This window comes from Monopterus albus, unplaced genomic scaffold, assembly GCF_001952655.1.
Source record: "Monopterus albus unplaced genomic scaffold, M_albus_1.0 scaffold42.1, whole genome shotgun sequence".
In the NCBI taxonomy this organism is placed as follows: domain Eukaryota; kingdom Metazoa; phylum Chordata; class Actinopteri; order Synbranchiformes; family Synbranchidae; genus Monopterus; species Monopterus albus.
The window spans coordinates 431,550-447,192 of NW_018127922.1; the positions used below are offsets into that span (position 1 = coordinate 431,550).

The following is a 15,643-nucleotide window of genomic DNA, read 5'->3' on the forward strand; positions in this document are numbered from 1 at the left end:
ACCCTTCATACTGCTGCTCCATGAGCCCTTCACCCCTGAAGACTCAGATGAAATAAAAGAGAAAATGTGTGTGCTTGTGTTTTGTTTGTTTGTCAGTTTGTCTGCCAGGCACATAATATTTTCAAGTGTGCGTGCACACATGCACCCACCCACACACACACACACACACACAAAGTGATACTCCCCTGCCAGCATGTTTTAAACGTAGTGGGAAAAAGCCTGTCACCAAATTAAAAGAGAAGGATATGTGTTCAGGGTGCTCATGACTAGCTGCGTTTGAGGCACACTCATTTGTAAACAGCCAGTGTCCCTTTCTGTTTCCCCCTCACTTGCATGCCATCATTCCCTGAACTATGATCAAACAAGTATGGACACTGCACAGTATGCGGTACCATTTACAGTTACAAGCTCTGCCATATCTTACCAGCGGCACACCAGTTTCCCTATTAGGTTTGATTAAGGGATTTTTGCTTGCTGGTCCCCTTGGCAGTAGAAACTATAGATGACAAGCTGTAAGTCTTGTGTGTAGCTGTGTTGGCATTAAGGTCATTCTCTCAATGACAGTATAAGCACACTACTGCTTTGATACTTTCCATTGTCAATTTATGTGCAATTGTGGAGTTTTAACATGTGACAAAGGGAAAATGATGCATTGGTGGTTTTTTGTTCTCTTCCTCTATGAATTGTTTTTCCATGTATAGTAAAAGTACTGCGTGAGTAAAACATATTTAAGATAAAAGGAAATTAGTTGTATGCCTCCACAAATCAGCCAAATTCATGGAAATGGGACAGAAGTGAGGTTCCTGGCCTTCACCTTTGACCTTCAACCACCAAACTAATACATCCTTAAGTCCAAATAGACATTTGTGCCAAATTTGAAAAAATCCCTTTAAGGTGTTCCTGAGATGTTAGGTTCCCACAAGTGGGATTGACGTGAGGTGCCAGTGACCACTAAAATCGAATCAGTTCATCGTACATTAGGTGGACATTTGTGCAAAATTCGTCACCAGAAAAAGAGAGTGAGAGGGCTGTGTAGGTGGGCTTCTCATACCTGCTGAAAAACAGGTTTAGTTGGGCCACTCCCTGCTGGTTTAGCCAAACAGTTTATACACAAAATGTTTCAAACCCCATTCAGCATCTCTTTCACACTAATCTGGCACAGCTTGATGTTAATTCTCTCTCTGTTGGTGCTCTCCCCATCCTAAATTTCCCTTTTCAGTTTCTGTGAACATTTCTCCTGCCGACCTAAACACACCTACAGTATCTTGAATATCTTGGCCTCTGTGTTTCTATTGAGAACATGAGTGTTTTGGTCAGTGCCTGATACCCAGCAAACAGTTTGCATCAGATGTTATAATTTTCATGAAGTCCACAATACATTTGAGTCTGATCAAACACATTTTGGTCCATTAGCTGACTACCTTACAGTGGAGTCTTCATGCATTCCTGTAACCATACTCTCACAGATCTATTTGTAACAGTCTCCTGGCCTGTGTCTGGGAACAGAACATTTTGTAAAATGGCTTTGAAGGTGTACTCAAAGTCTAATGTAGAAAAAATTCCAGGCTTTATTCTAACCTTTAGAGGAGAGAGAAAATCACTGGATAAGGTTATTAAGGAAGTACTGGGTTATTAAAATGACAGTGTAATATGCATATGATTTACCTTGTTGGGAGAAATTAAATTGATATAACACTTGGGAAAATGTCCTTTTTGGGGTTCATACCAGGGCACAATAATGCAAACCATCAAACTACAATGATCTCCGATACTACAAACTCATGAGCTTTGTGATTCCCACCTCTGCCCCTTATATCTCAAATATCCTGCAAACCTTGAAGCACTTATGAACCAGTAGCCTACATGACACTTCAATCATCACATTCTCTGACTAGTACAAGCCTTGATACAAAAGTTCACTTTCCACTGCCCCAGACTCGACACACGGTTTGAAGCCCCAATGTGCGGTCTACCATCACTACTCCATATTTATCTGAAATGACACAATACATTTTCTCTAGAAGAGCAAACTCAACAGAGGGTATAATTAAGAATTTGAGATGGGAAGAAGGTTAAATGAGATGGGAAGGATTATTAAATATTAATATTAAAATTGTGAGTATATCATGTACAACCAGAAAGCTTAAAATGACTGGTCAAACCTGAGGCTATGCAAGCCTTACAGACTGAAAACAATACAGCATAATGCTAGAGCTAGCCAAAACTAAGCTGCACAAAAGTAACACTTAGTGGGAAATAAGAGATTTTTATTATTCAGCACTGACAAGAAACAAAATATCAATAAATGACAAAAGACAATAAATAATGAATAAAGCAAGGAATTACTCACAACTCTCTATCTCGAGTGTACAGTTTTGCTCATCCAGTGGGTATCTTCTTAGGTCCATCATACAAGCGGCAGTGGTTGTAATCCTGAAATAACATGACACAGTGACAAGCTCATTTCTCTGCATTGTGGTAGAATTTGACAGGAAACTGGAAGTTTGTATTTTTCAGTATCTTTTCTTGTCTGTGTGTGTGGACACATGTAATAGCATATCTCATTGATAATGTATAGGCTGCTAGTGATCTGATAGATAATCAGCACTGGATATCACTTACAGTTTACAGAATTGTTCTACTGTATGCAGTGCCTAGGACCAAACAAAGTCCTGAGTAGACACTGAAGTTTGGCATTTTACAGTATTTGGCGGTTGTTTTTTTTTTGTCATTCTCCCCTTTCTCTGTAAGTGTCCATATGCCACTACAGTGTGCAATGTGGGCCACTATGAAAACTAAATTGAGTGCAAAATGTGAGTATTTTGATGATCATCTGTACTACCCATGTGACCACAAGTAACTAAACAAAACTACAAATCTTCAAAAGCTCTACAGGTACAGTAAATGCACCTATGAGTTTGGAGTGGTCGGGAACTCCGCTGGGGATTACAGAGCAAAAGCTAATCCTTATGTCCCAGTCTTAACATTGTTTGGATAATCCTGTGAGTCTTCTGTTAGGCCCCCACCTAAGACACGAGTCACTGCACTGATCAAACCCTGTGGGACAGTGGTGATAGCATCAGGCCAGAGATAACAGTCACAGTGTTTGTAGTCTGACATGTGCAAACCACAACCTCATTAAATTTGTATTACAACCTGACCATACTAAGTGAAAGTCAAGATTATCGCTTATGTTGCATGATACTACTACTGCTCTTACTACAGGAAGACAGGAAGAAGCAAAACTGGAAGAAAAAGAAAATACATATTTCGCATTGAGAATTAACTTGACCATTTTCATTGAAAAGTATTAAGTTTAGTCCAAGAAGAATGAAGCTAATTAATTTAGCTAATTGCACTATAATGAAAGCTGTACAGTGTATGAAAGACATTTAGAAACCTACTGCAACAAAGGTCAGCGCACTCTCCATAGGTGAGAATCTGTTCTTCTATTTTTATAATAGTTTTTATGTCCACCTTTATTTTGGATGGCAGGTTTTAGGACTCTTGGACATGGATGATACTAGTCTTGCATAAATCTCTTAAAAGATGTTCTGCCTTTCTTCATGTAATAAATGTTTCTTTTCAGCTGCTTTTTGCTGGAGGGGTTTTATTGCTCTAATATCTGCTTTAAAGTACTCAAAGGTTAGGGGACATACTTGGCATATTTTATTTCATTAATATGTATTTTTAATATGGTTCAATTTTGAATCATTTTAGTGAAATGCATAGGAATGTATTCAGTATTGTTGTATACTGTGTATACAACAATACAATATATATAATACATACAATATACAATATATATACAATGAGGTCACTTCAAAATCTAAGGTTACCTTCCTTATGTTTCCTCAGTTTCCACAGAGATTTTATTTTATGTGTCTATCCTTCTCGCTGCTGATTTGATACTGACACTGCTTTGATTTGTGAACATTAGGGATGCGACAAGATGTCACAACAATAAAACGTGATGATATTTGTCTTGCGTTATCAGTACATAACAGAACCGGAGCAGTAGCCAGTATGACGGAGTGCGATGAAAAATTGACAGTACATTCACATTGGTCCGGCAAAAAATGCAACTCCCTCCTGTGTTTTTATGCACTGGGGGTTGAGGGGTCGCAGGGGGGTGTTGTAGGCGTGTACTATATGGCCATGTTGTGACAAACTGGTGTGAGTGGCTTCATTCACGTTTCCAGCCCTTGAGTTTCCACTGTGTTTTGGTTAGCCATGCTACCGCAGCCTACTCTACCTTAGCACCAATTCTACCACCAGTGTGTCTGCACTGATAGTGTCACTTGAGAGGAAGATGTATATTTGGAGCTGGCACAACAACAAGAACACTGGAAATATAAGCTGTGATTTATCCTGAGGTGCTGATCTTTAAGATAATGAAATTATCTTCCTTCTGCATCTCAAGACACCAATGAAGCTTAATAACAGTAGCATTCAGAGAATATATTATGTATCATACACATAAATAAGCCAGTAAATGTTCCTCCCTGGACAAAGGGAGCTGTTTTTATTGTGTATAACATGGGACCAATGCAATAGGCCTCTAAGACACTGGTAACTATTTCACCCCGACACTGTTCATTAAAAAAAGGTCTCAAAGTCATCATTCAGTTAACAAGTTTCCTCTAAGGAAGTATTTTAAATGACAAATGTAAATCATGCTATCCTGTAGCAGACTGAAAAGGGTTCTAGCACTGAAACCGCAGCACCTGAAATGCTACAAATTTGCAATCCTGCACCTGGTTCTGTAGCGTGTGCTGAGAAAAACAATCAATAAAACTGTAGAATCAGTAATTAGACACAACAGTATTATGTCTTTGGTAGTTTGGCAGAGAAACTTTGACTTCAATTCTAACTTATGATGTATTTTAAACCAATTACATGGATTGCAAGAAATTAATTGCAAATGAAAAAAGCAGTTTAAATGTGGATTATTTATGACATGTTTGTTCAGAAACCCAATTTCTAAAAGAAATGTTCTAGCATGGTAAAGGCTTTTAATTGATGCATACAGTAGTGGCCAGTGAGCTACACATATCAGAATAATAACATTTAGCCCCCAGTTGCTATCAAAATAAACAGACAACAGAGGATGGAATGGAACAGCAACCGACCATGAATCAGTAGATAAGGGTGTGTTGTCCAAAAGACTTTGTGAAAAGAACATACAGTGCGGACGAGGCTGTGAGTAGCAGGCTGCCATTCTTTCCCTGGCTCTGGTCTTGTGTTAGAATTCCCACAGAGCCCGACTGCGGGAGTTGCCACAGAGCAGCACAGCCTGGTGGGTAATCATCTATGAACACCTGACAGCACAGATAAATTTGTGCCAGAGGAGAGGCTCATCTTGAGTCCAGGCCTCTGTGTTACACAGCAGACATAATCACCCTTGTGTCTTTTTCTGTGCCTTTCTCTCTTTCACTATTCCTTTCTTCCAAATTGTTAGTTATGTTGCAGTGGTCCCTGTTAGCCTCCTCTACAAAAATACACCTGGCCAGAATTCAGTTCCAAAGCAGGCAAAAAATGTCCAACAATCTATCAGATCTTGTCTCATAACCCAAGTGTGCTGATGCCACAACAATGACATTGCGAGTATACAGTAGACATGCAAGACCAATAACAAGACATCTTTTGCCACATATCATGGGTTTACATTTTACTTGGCATACAGCAGAATGAGTAGTACAGCAAATGGTATCTATTTTGAGGTGAACTACATGATTAGCATGACTATTATATGACCATGTCTGCACTGCAATGAATGGGAGGACAGTTATTTCAGCAGGTTGAGTCTAAAGGTGTCGAAATGATACATTTTGGTAGAGACTGTCAGTTGAAGAGTCTAAAACTGTAAGAAAAACGTTCCCACACTTCCCACATGATTGAAATATTAGAGTAAACGTTCATCCTTGCATCTGGGGGTTCAAGTCATTCTCAGTGTAGCTTCATTTACCTGTCATTTATGCCTTTCACCTACTGCACTAATTCTTTTGAGTTCTGTGGCCATCACAGTTTTGCACTGCACCAGTTATCTTGATTCTGATTTGGCTGGCGTTACTCCTCTATAAAAAAGCAAAAGCAGTAGGCCCTGGTTGATGTACTGGCAATATACAGTTTACCATATGAGGCAATTAAGACTCCCAAAGGGTAAAATATTGGTCATTATACTGGTCATTAAATGGCATTAAAGCAATGTTTGTATTTTCTTGGCAAGCAACTTCTTGCAGTCAAACAATAACAATCATTTGTTCAAACACCTTATGTTTACCTTCACTACAAAGCATCTGGCTTCAACAACTTCATGTTCCTTTTCCTAGCAATAGTCACATTGGTTTCTTTAGAACAAATTCTGACCAAAGTCCTTTTATTAGTTATTATAATATTACTGACAAACTGCCAGACTTGTGGTTCTTTAAATACCCACATGAAGGGAGCGCAGTAGGGCAAAAGAGCCCACAGATGTGAAATGATAAAAAGAATATGAGAGAAGGTTTGAGGACAGTGGATGTCAGGAGAGATAGAGAGGGAACTATCCATAGCAACACTTTTTAACAGCAGTAACGGAGTTCAAAGGGAAGAGGTCTAGCATTAACATGCTGTTTCATATTACACACCACAGGGATTTCCTCCCCCAGAGTGAGAAAGTAAAGTTGCTTGAGCCTAAGTGGTTTAGATGGATTCTCCGTTTCTTTCTCTCTTGTCCCCAGCATTTGTCAGCAGTTATTTCTCTGTGATTTGCTGCTGGTGATGGGGCTGTGTGGCTTCCAAGTGTTTAACCAAGGAGTAAATTGCTGGCAACTTTCTGATCTCCGTGTCAAGATGGAGTCAGTGGTTCAGAACTGAGAGCAAAAGCCTATGGCAGAGTTTTTGAAAAGACTGCGTAGGAAAGGTAAAGGTTATGCATGAGGGGTTGTGTGGGTGTGTGTGTATTTGTGTTTGTTATGTTGCTGTCACTCTGTGGATGTGCCTTTTTGCAGCTATCTGGCTCTTTGTTTACCCTCATAAACTTTCCTGCTTATCCCATCCATTAAATGATCCTCAGCTGCATTTCTCACTTAGTTGCTTATTGTCTTCGGTTGCTTAGTTACTGCCTAAGGACACTGCCAACTACACCAACTGAGCCCCATATGTTGCATCACCTCCATATTTACCAGACAGCTCTCAAAGTCTCTGCTCCTGGATGGATCAAACTTACAAGGCCAAATCAGGGCAAAGTAGTCTTAAGGGTTTCCAGCAGTCACCGTGAATATGTTCACTGTTGCTCCTGTACTTGCAACAGACAGGCTTTGTGGAAATTAACTACTACTGTGCTATGTACATACAGTATCAAGTACTGTACTTAAGATGGTCTTTAACAAAGAAAGCCCCTTTTTTTTAATTATTTGTTTAGTCAATGTATCATACTGGTCCCAGCCCACAGTACTAATCACAACAGTAGTTATTTGACTTTTCCAGAGAAAAACAAGTATTGCTGCCCTGTATTGTATAATACACCACTTAACAACAATGCATCACAACTATACTGTATCTAGTAGTTAAAAATAATTAACTTGTTGTCTACATGTTGACCTGCACTTGGCAGGAGACACTGAACCCTAGGTTGCCCCCAATGATATCACTGGTGTGTGTGTAACTGTTCATGTACTACTTTGCAGTAAAGTGCTGTGTAAGAATCTGATATTTCTTGTGTATGTGCACTATATGCAGTCTTACTACAGTTTCAATGAGTCAGAATATTCAAAGAATATTCAGGCTTATAATCCCAATAAAAGACAAAGACAGTACAGATTTATATGTACTGTACCTACTCTGGTTCAGCCTGCTTGAGAAATGTAGTGAGGCGCTATTGCAGTTTGTTATAATTTGATTTATTCTTCTTGAAGTCAATTTCTTCTATTTGCTGTTGTTTCTTCATAGCTAAAAGAATTCCCTTGAAATGGTAGATTTAGTTTTGGCAATCAGTGTGGGGGGCCTGTGTGGCAAAGAACACTGGTTTGCATGTCAAACGATTTGTGCAAATGAGTGCATATCAGCTCAGAAAAAGGTGCTGATAACTACTATAATGAATCCCTGAGATGAATTGGCAGTTCAGTGGCAAATACAGTAAGTGTGTGTATAAATATTCATGAGCTGTTTGCACATTCTTTGTGTATGGCTTCCTCTATTATGAGCATCTATGTTATTGCTGCATCCAATTACATTTCTAATAAACAACCTCAATGAGAAGCTCCTTTTCACAGTGCAGACACTGTTTATGGATAATGTGGCCACTATTTTCTCATTAAAGAATGTGTATTGTATTTCTGTAACAAAGGAGCTGTTAACTGGGATGCAGAGTTTACCATTAGCATCGCCACAGGCCACAGGTGATAAGAAGTGGCTGGTCATACTTATCAGTCTCTCCTTGTAATTTTTTGCCATGACAGACTATTATGTTTAGTTGCTGTTGATTGAAACTAATCTGAAAAATATTCACTGAAGTTATTCCTTTAGGTGACTTAATGCTTATCATCGAGCTACATGCTGTAACTATTCATTAATGGATGACGGTTTATCCATCTGTGTGGCATCTTTACTGGCTGTCTGGCAACCTCACAGTGTTGACAAGCCTCCAGGAAGGCGCTGTCCGGCTGTTTCTGTTTGTGTATGGACTAAACAAACAAGACACTACATATTAATTAGCAAGATTTAAATGTGCTGTTACAGTAGGTGTATTTTTGCACTTTGGACAGAGCCACACAAGCTGTTTCCCCTGCTTCCAGTTTATATTCAAAGCTCAGATGCTTAGCTCTTTGCCTAAGCTTCGTCTCACTTAACAGATTTCCCAAAATGTCTCACTGTTCCTTAATATCAACAAATGAACATTAACTTTGTCCCTGAGTTAGAATACAAACTTCATATATTAATATTGGTATGCATTTGTATTCATATATTTATTCTTTATATGTCAGAGAATAAGAATTATCATAAACATAATCCCTAATATAATTTGTGTTTGATGTTTTTTCTGTATGATTTTACTACTTGCTTCTGCAGCGGCCCATTAAAGTTTCATGCAGTCAGATCTAATTTATTGGCATAATAAACTAATAGCTGCACACATTTTAGCTGGCTTTGAGGAGACAATTAAACTGTATGCTGTATCTAGATGTGCTGCATCAATTTATGAGCAGTCATTGACATGTAAGATCCCAAGACCCAATTTAAGATTTGTAAAAATTGAGTCATCTTACTTATATGATATTGAATGTCAAGGGTGACGGATTTCTTCTCCTAGTTTCAATCTAATCCTGCTTCATCCAAAGTAATATTTATACTGACTTTCTGGTGTAACTTCAGCTGTGCATGGCAAATGTTCAAACTCTTACTCCAAGTGATTATGGATTTTTCATTTGCATACTGGATTCAGTGGTTGGGTTGATACTACTGAATCTAACACGCAAATTTGTTTTAAGTCAAATGACCTGACACATGGAAGATTTGCACTGAGTCCCAGTTCAGTGTAATCTGACCCTCACAATCTGCTGCTGCCTCTATCTTTTTTTCTGTATGATTTTGTTGACTTATGATGTTACAGACAATGACACTGAAGTAAGAGCGAAGCACTTCGACACAATGATCAAGCATCATTCTAATTCAATGAATATAAAAAGTTGCTATAGGACTAGAGTTGCCCTAGTAAGTAGTATTCAGGGTACAGTCTGTTCAGGACCTTTGTCATCATCAAAACAGCCATAAACACGATAGCTATCTAGCAGGAGGGCTAGCAGCAAGCTACTGCAACTCCTTCATCTTGAAAAGTCTTATAAATATGAGGTTACGATTATGAAACCGTCAGGTTTTCATTATGTCTTGGCACAAACTACTTGGTTAGGTTTACTCACAAAAACTACTTGGTTAGGTTTAGGGGAAAAAAACTAGTTGGTCACTTTTAGGTGCTAAAACCTCTTGAAAAACACATGACACAGTGGAAGTGAATTCAACTTTCCTGAGAGAGAGTACTGTGCTTTGTGCACCTAGCCATCCACCCCAACTATCTAGACAGACTTTGTATCTCTATATAACCTGTGACATTACTCACTCCTTTCCTTAGATCTTAATTAATATGGTCGTCACATATCACCAAACTATAGCACATAACAGTTTGTCATAATAATACAATGAATGCTGTTGTATTTACAGGAGGAGAGTCTCAAGAAGAACTGTTATGTCAGTAAACCGATAGTTTACAGTAGAACTTGGTTTTTACCAAGGTATTTCAAATTTTATGTGAAGCCAATAAAGTGCATTCCTAAACATAAAGATTTGTAAATTCTGAATCACTTTGGACTTATGAATACTATTTGGCCTTAGTTCTTTCTAATCCCCCCTCAATGCCCATCTCTCTCTTTGTCTCTTGCTTTCTCTGTTTAATTTCGCTCACCCACAGCCAATGTGCTGCCAATGTGCTGCCACGATGGCCATTAAGATGTTATAATTTCCAATAACCTTTTATAGACTTTGGGCATCAGAGGCCTATTTGCAAACTGAACTGATGAGACATCAGTGAGGAGAGAGAAGTGCACTGTCATCATGTTAACTTTGAGAGGATGAAACTCAGTGGGATGGGTCAATTAATGTACATAGTACGATAGGGATTTTGAAGACAGGTGGGACATGTCATATTAACATATCAAATATGCAAACATCTCAGCTTAGGGAAATATTCACACCTGATGTTTTGAAAAAGTTGCACTCCAGTCTTTGTAGCTTTCTCTCTGAATGTTGAAAGCTGTTATTGTCTAAGAAACTCATCCATCATACTATGTTTGACTGTTAAACTTACTTCCGTATGCTCTTAAATTTTTCTTTGGTAGGAAGCATGACAATGAAGAATGGATGTTTCAGTCATCTGATGAGATTACATTCAAAGTCCAACAAATCACAATTAGTGATCCTGTTTTGGAGTAAAAAAAACATAATGTCAGTGTTGTTGTTGATTTGCTGTTAAACTGTTGCGTGTGCAGTGGTTGACTAACCTATTAGCTATCTAGTCTGCATACTGATGTTAGCAGTGCAACTTTCCCTGGCAGGTGTTGGTTTTGGTCTCTCATTCAGTGAAACAAAGCAGAACAAAGCACAAATACTTAATTTATATTAATCTAATTTCAATGAAACTGCAAGGCTTTACACCTCTACCTATTCTTTAGTGGTTAAATTATGCAGACACTTGTAAAAGGGTTGCTTTTAGTTTGTGATGTGCATGTGACCTGTAAATAAGGACACAATCGGGTCATTTCATTAACATTATAATTTCACTCGTGGACATGTTGCACCTCACATCAGTAGTTTTCTATCTGGTTCTAATGAGCTAATTACTGACTCAGTCCAATGCAGCAATCATTGTCTCGTTATAATAAATTTGGTTGAATTTAGATGCTTTTCTCCGAGGTTATTTGTTTGATTCCAAAAATAGAAAGTACACTGATGAGAGATTAAGCCGGATGTGTTTGATGACATGAAATGAAAATTACTACAATTTGTGCATCTTAATCTATCATTATCTGGTGTTGTACTCGTCCAGCATGAGGGAAATATGTTTTTTCTGTTTATTTACACATGGAAATACTGAAAACCTTGGTCTTGTGAAGTCAACAGTGTTATTTCAAGAGATTAAAATCTCACCTCAGACCATACAGTACGGTACCGTCCGGGTGCAGCCGGATCATTCTGTTTTTCACTGTGACACCATGGACAAATGATTTCTTGTCATTGAGGAAGTAGGTGTCAGGGACCCAGAGCTGGTCAGCCACTCGGTTATCTAAGGTCAGGTTGAGGGGGATTTCAGAGTAGGACAGTCGCTTGTCTCGCCAGGCCTGCTGGAAGTACATGGTCAAAGTGTAGTCCTGTGAGTGCACAGAGAGGGAGCAAAGGAGGAGAAAACATAGACAGAGAAAGAAAAGAGATGGTTATTCCAAAAAGTAAACCATGTTACACAGCTGCTCAGCAATACTTATCCCCCTGCAAACACTGAGATTAACCCAGATTAGGCTTCAATATTGGTTGAAGTTCACTTAAAAGCAAACGGAACAGTTGCAGTACAGAGCAAAAAAAGTCTCAGTACAAAGCAATAGGAAGAACCTTCAGTTCACAAAAACATGAGGCCAAGACTGACAGAGTGAAAGAGAGTGTATGTGTCAGAGAGGGGAAGAGAGACAGACACAGACAGATGGCTAAGATTTGGAGTTTGTGTGTCTGTTTGGCTTTGTTAATGTATGATAAAGGGCTGCACCATATGTGTATGGCTTGCTCAGTTGGCTTACCGTGTGTGTTTGAGTCTTTTTGTGTGTATGTGACACTCATATGCAAGAGAGACCACATGTTCTAGACTAATGAAAATAACCTCATAAACAACCTATATGCTCTATTTGGTTTGACAGCAGCTGCCTGTCTGGGATGAAGTACTGCATGTGAAATGAGCTCACTGTGTTGGACTTGCATAACATGTTCAACCATTTACTTCTGTTCATTCATCCTAAAACTAAAATGGTAAACCCTCCTCTCAGATCACATCAAGTTGTGCACAGACAGCACACAGCCTTTAAGGGACTGTACATGTCTGCTTTACATAAAATCAGACATCAAATTGTGTTGGACATACATCTGTATAGTTTACAGTGCACAAGTTCTGTTGGTACAACTTGAGAAATGTATGTACAACTGATATTTTTATGATATGAAACATGCAAATAGAGGAAGTTAACTTGCAGTAAAAATTCCCTGATGGTAAATCTAAGATATGATGAAACAGTCAAGCCAGCAGTCGATGCTCATGTAGCTCACTGGAGTAAGAAACCTACCAATCATCCACATAAAACTAAGTTAAATAAACATGCTGTCTCAGGGAGCTTTTGTCATGACTGGCGCATCCACTTCCTGGCGAAGAAGCTAAACATGCATTTTTGAATATGCCTGTCAGCTACAGATATGACATCCCACAGCACCTTGGGAACTGGAGGCTTGGATACTGACTGGATGGAGTCAGGAAAACAAGAGCAGATTTTCTCTGTGAAGTTTTTGTTTGACCTAAATAGGTTTTGTCATTTTTATATTGTTTGTACCTTATTAGCATTGGGGTGCTGACAAGCAAGAGGTTGAGAACTGGGTTTTTCAAAGGCACAAATAGTGGCACTTCTAGCATTCAGCACTACACTGTCATTGGATTTAAAATTGGGAAATGAATGATTTGAATAAGTCCAAGGACAGTACATTGAAACTTTCATTTTGACAGCCTTTTTCCAAATATTTAAAATTGGAATGCCCTATTTAGGATGGTTTGAAGAAAAATGCTGGAAGACTGCATTCTGGATTCTGCATACAATAGAAAAGTAGATGCTCTAAATTGGAGGCAGTATTTTCCCCTCACTTAAAAAAAAAAAAATCACCCTACAAATAACTGTAGATTCCTACATCTGCATGGCTTTACACTGGTACAGTAGATTCTTGGCTGCAGGTGCTGTCTTCCCAACACTTCTGTCCCTGGTCGATGGTTATGTAACAGATCACATTCTGCTCTTTGGCATGCGGTGCACCATAACACGTGTGGCTGAAGAGATGCTTGTTGCCATGTCATCCTAAACTATCTCTTCTGCACTCATCAGTACACACCATCAAACAAGAGGGATTACTGTGATGAATGAAACATCAGGGAGGATTTTCTATCTCTCTTCAACATTTGTTTTCATTCTGTGTCACATTGACTTACAGTACATTTATTTCCTGGGGACTTACCTTAACCATAACCACCACTTACTTAATCCTAACCCTTATCCCAACACATAACCTAAGACTAACACATAACCTAACACAAAACCAAATCTTTGTTTAAAATTCAGCATCTGTTCCCCATAAGGATGAGTGAGCACAATGTGTGTGTGTAAACAAGTTTCAGTCCCAGCAGAGGCACACATGCACATGCACCCACACACACATAATATTTCTTCATGCCTTATCAGAAACATGGACAATGAAAATGCCTGTACATCGGCAGTCTCAGTACACGCCTTCTATGGACACAGCACATCATGAAACACACTAAATATCTTAATAACAATGTGACTGTGTCCTGTGTGTGCATGTGTATATCAATGCATTTTCAACATGAAGCAGGAGAGAACTCATCATCACATAGCTCCCATGTAGCAGACATTCTCTCTTCGTTATACTGTGTTCTTGTTGTATTTTCATTATGCCTCTCTCATTGGCTGTTTTACAGTGCCTTAGATTTTGAGATTTAGATTCTGTTAACCTTGTATCTGCATTATATTTCACTTATATTGTGTGGAATTCGTGTGGACAGCAAAGTAACAATTTCATTGTACAGGGAAACACGTTTCCTCACTCTGAATATGACAATAAACCCTTGACCTTGACCTTGAATGTGGATCTACAACATTGTAGTGTGTTTTTGCTGGGTTTCAGTGATCACAGCCTGGATTGAATGCAGACAAAAGAAAGCAATATTACTGTGATGTTTACTTGGCACTACAGAATGTAGGCGAACAGCTTTGCAATATGTAACAGCAGACATTAAATACAGTACAAGATCATCTTTTTTTACTATTAAGCAATCAGCCATGTTGTCATATGGACCATTTTCCTATCATACAGTCCACCGTTTGAATCTGGAGTAGTCTCAACTGGCTGAGCAATGTTAGAAAAAACTAACAGTCATGTAGAAGTTAGGAGGGTGCAACAGTATGTGACATGGGGCACAGTCATTAAAATGAGTGAATGTTTCCACTGTCATCCCTGAAAGCCTATTATTGCGGGCCTATCTACTTGAGGAAGTTTGTGGGATGGACCCAGTGAAGGCGCCATTGTGATTATTTCACTGCGAACAAAATCTCTCCTCAAAGACACGTATAATGTGCCTCTCTCTTTTTCTCTCTGGAGGAGGGGGTTGTAAATCATCAGAATAACTGCAGCTGCTGTGTGCATGTAAGTGCAAAGAAGGCTGTCATAACAACAGTCATAATGAGCATCAGTACATAAACTATGTTGGGGAGGGAGAGAAAGATGTAAAGAGAAAGGAAAGGAGACAGAGTGATGCAGGGGAATGTTGCTGAATTTATGACAGCAATATACAGTTTGCCATGTTACCAAAGTGCCACAGAGAGGACAATACAAAGTGATCATTATATTCTCACACTGTAAGCCACAACAAAATGTGAGAATCCATTACAGCTAATAACTAATACCCACTTCCACAACACACTTTCTACTGTGTTAATGTGTTTTCTCATTTTGAAGATTTCTTGTTAGTCATTTTTTTACAGATAGTGTTAACCTCTAGAGTCCTGAGCTTTGGAAACCCAAGCTGTGCGGTCCTCATATGAGGACGCAGGGACTCTAGAGGTTAAATATTAAAAGAACTAATAGCATCAGTCAGTCAATCAGTGTGTCTATAATCAAAGTTGCTCTTTTCTCTGTCCTAAAATCTTTCAAATCAAAAGAATAATTCATAAAACTGAAAATAAAAATGCACAATACAGTTTTATAAAACAATCCAAACCCTTAAAAAACTAGGTCTACATGTTATGTCTGTATAAAAGGTCTCTATGTAAAACCTGTGAACACCATCCTTGTT

The 15,643-nt window shown here is 38.7% G+C and overlaps 1 protein-coding gene across 1 annotated transcript in view; it reads right to left on the reverse strand.

Moving 5' to 3' along the window:
* The window catches only part of gabrb2b (gamma-aminobutyric acid type A receptor subunit beta2b), a 46,889-nt gene that overhangs the window by 13,335 nt on the left and 17,911 nt on the right, over positions 1-15,643 (reverse strand). Inside the window, exons 4-5 of the mRNA XM_020599757.1 lie at positions 11,680-11,900; positions 2,351-2,433 (exon numbers count right to left, since the gene is read on the reverse strand). Coding sequence (XP_020455413.1) covers positions 2,351-2,433; positions 11,680-11,900 — 304 coding nt within the window. The remainder of the gene's footprint in view (positions 1-2,350; positions 2,434-11,679; positions 11,901-15,643) is intronic.